This window comes from Azolla caroliniana, unplaced genomic scaffold (assembly GCF_043228905.1).
Source record: "Azolla caroliniana isolate FFs.n. ecotype wild unplaced genomic scaffold, voAzoCaro1.0.p SCAF_17, whole genome shotgun sequence".
In the NCBI taxonomy this organism is placed as follows: domain Eukaryota; kingdom Viridiplantae; phylum Streptophyta; class Polypodiopsida; order Salviniales; family Salviniaceae; genus Azolla; species Azolla caroliniana.
In genome coordinates this window covers 6,393,609-6,402,136 of record NW_028230452.1, presented here as the reverse complement: position 1 = coordinate 6,402,136, position 8,528 = coordinate 6,393,609, and the positions used below count along the sequence as shown (strand labels likewise).

The 8,528-nt window shown below is 37.1% G+C and overlaps 1 protein-coding gene across 1 annotated transcript; it reads right to left on the bottom strand.

Annotated features, from left to right (window-relative positions):
- Positions 1–211: 211 nt before the first annotated feature.
- Positions 212–4,701, bottom strand: LOC147853013 (GABA transporter 1-like). Its single transcript, XM_087332952.1, has 7 exons — positions 4,497–4,701; positions 3,321–3,551; positions 2,141–2,238; positions 1,841–2,027; positions 1,623–1,750; positions 1,287–1,523; positions 212–719 (listed from the first exon to the last, which is right to left on the bottom strand). Exons 1-7 carry the CDS (start codon positions 4,612–4,614, stop codon positions 339–341), a joined length of 1,380 nt encoding a protein of 459 aa, XP_087189078.1. The 5' UTR covers positions 4,615–4,701; the 3' UTR covers positions 212–338.
- Between the last annotated feature and the right edge of the window lie 3,827 nt (positions 4,702–8,528).

The following is an 8,528-nucleotide window of genomic DNA, read 5'->3' as shown; positions in this document are numbered from 1 at the left end:
TAGCAAATTTGGGGCATCTGACCTAATATTAAACATTGATATACGAAAGTGAAAGAAACGATCGCCTTGCTTCTTTGGTGCATTCTATGGGGGGAAACCTTTTTTAAGTATTTAGACAAGCCAATGTCTCTATGTTTTAATATGCCAAATAAATGAGCGTGTAATATTAAGAGACCAAATTTGGGCCCTTCCTAGGGCTGAATAGCAAGGATTATCATCCAAAAGTCATAAAAAAAATATAAAAAGTTCCTACTTCTCCTATGCATTCCATGTTGGGAAACTTGTTGGAGCTTTTCAGTTGAGTCAGTGTTGATCTTATTCTTGAGTTACCGGTAATACTACAAATTTGCAAAGATTCGATAGGTTCTTGCATCATGAACAATTTGTCGTACGGCTGCAATGCAACCGAATATGCCCACGATTGAGAAAACCACTATAATGAGTGCATTTATTAAGAAAATGAAGGATCTCCGAGATGGCTTGAATACCATGTTGTAGAAAAGCATGGGAAAGATAAAATCTAAAGGTGTAAAACCAAAGGCCCCAATGAGGGCACTGATATCTGCAAAGAAAGGAAGCATGGCAGCTACGAGTGTTGCGAGTGTAATATAGAAGCCCCTCAAGAGCAACCTTGGTATAAAATTTCTTAAGGCAAACATCCCCATTGTAGCATCAGAAGCTTTTCCTTCTAATACCTCAAATGTTGGTTGTGAATACACCTACACATCATAATTATATCATGATTGGTAGATAATGCACATGCTTAAATGAATTCATCCATTCGATAATGTATATACAGAAATAAATTCATCCATTTGCATCAAACATAACAGTTGCTTTGATGGAAATTTGTTTATGCAATAAATGTGAATATTGTATGCATCTGGATAAAAGCATGCCTATATTAAGCTTGGAAGTCAAAGTGACCATGACATTGATGTCTAGTCAAGCTGGGTGAATGAGAAATAAACTCTCATAGGATGCACACAACCATAGTATGCATGACCTTGAACTATTTTAAGAAATCACCCTCATCAAATTTGACCATAAATCTATGATCTTCATGTTATGCATCGGTCTATATGTTTAATTTTTTTCTTCCTTAAGAGGGATTGTACTGTGACTTGTGCTAAAGGTGGGGAGAAGACAGACGATCTCCGATCTGCGGACATACCGCCAATCTCTTAAACCTTACAAAAATCTAATTATCATGTGTTGGAAGCATATTCGATTTTGAAATGATGATGAAACTATGACACGAGTTTTGTTGATAAAGAAGTGCATACCAAACAAACTGCTAAAAGTTGTAAGATTATACACATGTTGGCCACAAAGATCAGCCAATTGGGAACGAGGGCTGGCATGCCAGAGGGAGCGAGGTTGGACATGACATTTCCTGCCGATTCATTACCGAATGCCCAATAGCCAGAAATTGCCACAGAAAAGAATGTTGATACCACTACTGCATAGGACATGCACAACCCTTTAAACATCTTTCCTGATACCGGAGGAGCGAGGGTTGCCTGGTTCCAGTGATGTATAAACACTAGAAAAAATTAGGATGAACTATTCATTTAATTTGTTAAGTTATATTCATCAGAGGTTATAATATAATTTGTCACCTGTATTTCAGGTATGATTCCATTGCCATATGTTAAGGCAATGATAGCAAAAGAATTAAAAATACCGAACAACTGACTAGTTTTTCCACCTTTGATACTGTAATCCCTTTGGGTATGTTGATGATAGCCTAAAAATACAGATATATATTTGAGCATGTTTAAATTAATTCAGGCACAGATTACCAATGTGCAAAATCATTACGCTCTACTCAACAAACCTGCATATATAGAGCCCACTACTGCACATATGCTATACCCAAGGCACAAGAGCAATGACAGAAGGTTGAAGTATCTCAGAGAGTGGAAGGATGGTAATTGAGACAAAATCATCATAAGCAACCCAAAACATATGATGAATTCAAAGAGTTTCATATCTCCATTTGGATGATAAATCGAGTAGATCAACTACAAGAAGAGAAAATGTTACAACACTGATTGGCAAAAGAGTATTTATTTTCAAGAGGAGGAATCCCTTTTCGAAACCGGAAAACATTGTATTCATCAATACATTTGCATACCTTCATGCTTTGGCCTCCAATCACCGTACATGCAATCACGGAACCTAGACATACAGAGAATTGCACCGGAGCTACTCCATAACGAGTGATCGTAGGCCCTAAAATTTTAAAAATTTGAGTAACCAATAATAACCATTGCTGCCAATATCAGAAGAAACATTGAAGTTAAAGGTACTTAAGAAAAATAGATTTCTTTCCTTAGCTTACCTCAAAAGGAAAAGACGAATAATGCACACATCTGTAATGTATACAGAATGCAAAAATACACAATGCTCTATGTATTGGTGGTTCTAGGGTTTTTGTTTGTGATGGTGGGTAGACCATTTGTGTCATTTTGCCGGGTCAACTGAATCAGTTTTCTCTTGGGGGACAAGAAATGTTTTGGTTTATCCCTCAGTATTGATTATATAGTATATCACGAAATGGTATTTTGGTTAAACCAAGCTTTCCTCAGTCATCAAATAGCATTAACATAAGATAATACAAAACTGTATTTTAAAAACTTGGATAGAGTTACTCGGGTGAATGAGAGAGAGCTCATAATTCATTTCAACCTCATTCACAACTAAAAATGTTCAGTGTAGGAGGGCTCAAATGCTAAATCTTGTGCAAAAGCTCTTTGAATGGACACACATTTGTCTTTGAAAAGACTTTTATGATGGTTTACAGGAAAGGGGCTGTCCCCATCACTTTCTCTGACATTGCTGTCGAAGAAGGGCTTGTACTGAAGAGCTCCCCTCGATTAACCTTTATAGTGAACCTAGTTTAGCCATCTTGTGCAAGACTCCCCCCTCTCTGTCTCAATGAAGTCACTCTATCCAAGTTTTTGAAAATAAGTGTTTATTATCTATCTTGTGTTAATGATCTTATATCACTACTTTTCTTCAAATAGCTTGCCCATATTCAGAACGTGTCTTCATTTAGTCTAATTATGCATACACACACTCACGGTCTTCTAAGACAGCCAAAAGTGCATTGTATATATTGAAGCGGGCGTGCCATATGAAGAATGAGGATATAAGTTCATGAATTGAGGAAATGCGACAGAATTTCCTTTGTAAGGAAATCAATTATAGGAGCAGAAATACATCCACCATAGTTAAATCATGACCCCATCCTTATGGTGTTACATCTTCTACTGATCAAGGTAATAGAAACTACAAGTAGAAAAAAGATTGACCCAGGATGTCGTATGCAAGGTCGCGAAAACGGAGAAAACGATGACCAGATGCAGCCTTTCTCTCGAGCACAAGCGACAACAAGTTGTAGGCGTAGAATGTAACAGCTGCACCTGCCAGCAAAAACACTAACCCACCAACCCACCCCAGCGATACGAATGCATATGGAAGGCTCAGCAGTGCAGGCGCCGCTATTGATGTCGTCAGATGGTATCCCGCGTGAACCCAACTCCCTGCAAAATCACATCACATGACAATCTTTCATTGATATGCGCACATGACCCCCCCCCCTATATGATGCATCACATGCCATAATTATCATGCAGTGAACAACGTAGAGATTCCTAGATGATTAAATGCATTGCATTTCATCATTCATCGTGGTCATGTTGCATCACATGCCACAACTATCATGTAGTGAACATGTAGAGACTCCTAGATGATTAAATGCATTGCATTCCATCATTCACTGTCGTCATGAATCGCACACTATCATCAGCTTGATCATGTGAAGAAGATACTTACCTTTGAAGATAGTTTGTACTTTTTCTCTCACATGTAGCATTCAAATTTTTCCTTGCACATGATTGTTTTAAACACTATAAAAGAACACTTGTTATTTGTGATGTGACTGATTTCGTATGTTTTACACAATATGCATCTCCTCTATGCTAATATCCAGTCTATCATCACAAGCTTTCATTGAATTATTTGTGTTACCCTTTTCATAGAAGCTCTTAAATGGAGGACATTCAGCCATAGCACCATACTCAACATTGACATCGACATATAACCATTAAATCTGGACTTGTTATCAGACATGTTCAGAAATGCATGGTATTCCAGAATCCTTGAATTCAGAAATCTATAGCTATGGAAACCTACTATAATACATATACTCATGCCAACAAGAATATAGTCATACATAAAAAAAAAGTTATTATCACAGAGCTCCTGATATGGAATACTTTTACAATCATGGCAAAAAAATATACAGTGTCCTAGAACCAATAATAGCCAGTGTCATCCAGCCATCTCCTTATATAAAAAAAACCCAACTTCAATTGAAAGTTCTCAGAGTCCTTGTCTAAAAAGAATTCTTGATTACTTCTAGAAGGAATTAGCATAACATTAGCATAAGAGGAGATAAAGAGGGTGATGCCTTTTTCTCAACACACCTTTGGATTCAAGCACGAACAAAGCTCCTGCGTCAGGATCAGCGTCCTTGCTGCTCAAGCTCTGCAATCCGACTTTATGGAGAGAATGATCATGATTCTGTGAATGTGGAGGCTTCATGGATCTCCTCTGTTCTTCTTCTTCTTCTTCTTCTTCTTCTACTACTACTACTACTACTACTAGATTACTACTAGAATTTTACTTCTTTCCCTCTTAATTTTTGGAAGGTGAGAGTTGAATTAAAAGGAAAAAGAGTCTCCACTTTCCGAAAAAGTGGGGAGTGAATGAGTCAATTAGGACTCAATTTTGTGAGTGAGGGAATGGAATAAATGAGAGAATGGAAAGACCTTTATGATTCAAAGTTGACTGTAGAAAAAGGATCCATACAATTGCGACTTATTGTGTCATAGGAAAAGGACGATATGACCCGTCTAAGTTGTTGATTGTAAAAGGGCGTTTGAACACGGATGTTTAAAACTTGTCGAATTTCGATGAATCATTAACATAATATATAAGAATCTCCATGTTCATGTTAAGTGGGAAGTTTTACCTCGCTCACTTGTTAAGATATCGTATAATTTATGTATTGAAATCATAGTATGAACCATACGTACCATACGTGCATTCGCATTTACATATATGTTTCAATCATTCGAGTATGGTAAACACCCTCGATATATGATAAATACCATAATTTTGTATTTACTATTTATTATAAGGTAAATTGTTTTTTAAGGTAAAAAATTAAGGTAAAAAACGTAAAAAAAAAAACATAAGTATGTTTTATAACATTCGCATTCATTTGAAAACGTATGAAAAAGAACGTTTGCAAATGCATTCGAGTATATTACATACTATCATTCGTGCACTTGTCTTTTTTGGCAATGCACATATATTATTAGCACGAAACCTCAATGAGAGGTAAAAGTAACAAAAAATAAAATATATAAAACTTCTATTCTCAAAAGCACTCAAATATATTGTTGAAATGTTTGTAGAGGGATTTTCTACAAATGGGACACAATCATAAAGAGATTATCCCAAATACGACTTTGAAGAATGAAAGTCACCACTAGGCAGAATTTAATACCACATTATTTCAAGTTATCCACTCTTTTATAACAAAATGACATTCTATAATGTTCATGGTTAGGACAATCATTTATAGTCTTTCCTAGCATTAATAAGTTGACATCACTACAAGCTTTCATGCAATATTTTTATCCAAAAGTTGATCCCATATTGAATTTCCTCTAGGGCAAAGTACTTCTTTCAGTTAAATGCTTCAACTTCCATTGTTTGTCAATGTTATATGTAACCATGAGTTTTTTCTTTTCCTATTTGTATATTGCTACTAGCACAACTACATCTACTTATGGTCCTCTACATGGCTAAAAGGTTCTCGGCTCTTCTTATTGTTTGATGTTATACAATACGAAGTTTTGGTATGCAACTCATTTTGCATTAAATATAATCCCCCCAATTTAAGTGAATAAAATATGTATATGGAGAGAAATCATACAAAAGAAAATTATAATTTCTCGTATTGTAAATTCACTTCTAAGTATTTAACTTGATTAATTAAGCATTTTCAAATTATTTAAATCAATATTTAGCATTTTACATAAGTGATAAGCTTCACCATACTGTCTTTATTATAAATCAAGTAACCATCACATAGATAAGCTTTGCCATAAGGTCTTTCATTTAGGTAAAGGAAATGTCAAAAAAGGAACTTGATTTCTTATCATATTTACAAGTGATAAATTTACATTCATGACAATTGCACTCTCTAGATTCCTGGATACCTTGAAAAAAACCGAGGTTCCATGCACATCTCATTAAATAATGTATAAATAAATAAATAAAAATAATAATAACAAGTAACTTATAGTAGCTTAGTGGTTAAGATGTATAAGTATATGTAGAGAGGTGTAGAGTTGGAGTCTCTTTTTGTACAAATCAAGGAATATTTTGCTCCAAATAAATAAATAAAAGCATGTAATGTTAAAATAAGCTCCTCTTTCCTCTATAAGAGAGGAGGGATAGGGCTTATTTGGGGGTCACCCATTTTGTCTTCTAGGGTTTCATTTTCTTCATCTTTTCCTTCTTGGGTTAGGGTTTTGGAGCCTCCCTTTCTCCTTCTTATTTTCCTTCTAGGCTTAGGGTTTCAAAGCTTCTTCTACCCCCTCATCATACTAGAGAACTTGGGTTTTTAGGGTTTATGAGTTTAGATTCTATTCCACTTCTTACTCAAGAGAGTTTAGGACTTGGATTCCTTCCACAATGGCTTCTTCGGCATCTCGGTGGTAGCCAACTTGGTGGCTGGTTGCGGAAGGGAGGTTTTACTGCCACGAGGGCTACTCTGAATCGAGGTACCATAGTCGTCGGAAGTAGTCGAGCTCGGAGCCCACTAGACTTGCCTTCGCTAGATTATTTTAGCCATTGATAATCTCATAACCCATTTTTGTAAAAAACACGTAAATTGTGGTGTCAAGCCTAGCAATTCTAAAGAAAATCAAACCCCGTTTTGATTCATAGTTGTTTTTATTAATCATGAAACCAATTCTATGTAAAAAAAACCCATCGAAGTCATGGTATGAAGCCTAATTGTTGTTTAAAGACTATTTTATATCTAAACTTATGTATATTTTCCCCATTTCATTGACATCATAATCTCCCACTTCCTCACCCCTTGTGTCTTCCCGGTCGAAGGCCCCGATTGTCCCGTTCGAACGACACACACATGCGAAACTTCGCGACACTGGACAATGGCGGTGGATGGCAATCCAAAACCCTACACAATAGTCAAAGAGTGGCCGAAGAGTAGCACCCAAAGAGTCTGTAGAGTGGCCAAGCGATGAATGAGGTTTGACTATGACGAACCGGTAGAGACGACAACAAAATCAGAAACAGGGGTGGATGGAAAGGCGTCGGACAAGACTAGAAAACTCGAGTGAAGGATGAATGGCAACAGAAACGGCCGGAAAGCCAATGACTGAACGAAGAACGGTGATGAAGATGGAACGATTGCAGAGATCGAGAGACAACCGGAGCGCTAACGGTCGGCATGGTGACCAAGCAATGACCAGAACGGACCCGAAGACAACGGAAAACGGCCAAACAGAGGCCAAAAAGAGAGGCCGGATGGACAAACATGAACAAAGACGCCATAAAAAATGAACAAGTGACAAGACAATGATGATGAACGTAGATGGAGCGGCCGGAATAGCGAGACAACGGCCGTAAAGCAATCGGAACGGACAATGATGATGAAAGAAGGAAGAAAAATGAGAAAAGAGGATGAAGATAAAAAGAAGAGAAAGATGAAGCAGAATCAGAAAAGAAGAAGAAGAAACAGACAACGATAAGAGAGAGAAAACGCAAATAGAAAACAAGAATAAGAAGAAATAGGAGAGGAAGAAGAAAAAGCAAGAAAGCAAACACAAAAAGAGAGGGAAAAAGAAAAAAGAGGGGCATGTAACAAATATTGAAACCCTGAGGGTACTGAATGAAAATTTCAAAAATCGAGGGTATATAATAAAAATTTTAAAAATCAAAAGCACCTAAAAGAAATGGACGTGATCGACACACAACTCAAAAAATAAACAAAAGGAAGATACACATACACAATGGTTTTGGACCCATGATATCAATGTTCGTGAACCGACAAATGGGAATGTTCGTGTCGATGAAGATTCGCTGAGCGACGGAGATGTTCAAGTCAAGTGCTCCGATCGAGGGAGTCGATCGTTGAGAGGACCAATGAAAGTTCCAATCGAAGAAAGATTATGATCAAGGCGTGTGGGATCGACGTGCAAGGCACTTTCCCATGGGCGTGCCATATTGTGTTACCGTACGAGATGTACGGGTGATTGATAAGTGTGAGTGTGGTTGATACAAAGAGGTGTGAGTGAGTCACTAGGTGTGAATGCCAAGGGGGCTTGCACCCTTGTGTATCTACCCCTTTGTACCTATTTAACCCCTTATGGGGAATGAATGAATATAAGGAACATTTTCTCTCTCTCGTCCTC

Excerpts from the sequence above, each read along its gene's own strand:
- LOC147853013 (XM_087332952.1), bottom strand. The coding sequence starts at position 4,614 with ATGAAGCCTCCACATTCACAGAATCATGATCATTCTCTCCATAAAGTC. Across the intron at positions 1,524-1,622 it reads GAATCATACCTGAAATACAG|GCAACCCTCGCTCCTCCGGT; the intron begins GTGACAAATTAT and ends CACTGGAACCAG. Across the intron at positions 720-1,286 it reads AACTTTTAGCAGTTTGTTTG|GTGTATTCACAACCAACATT; the intron begins GTATGCACTTCT and ends TATGATGTGTAG.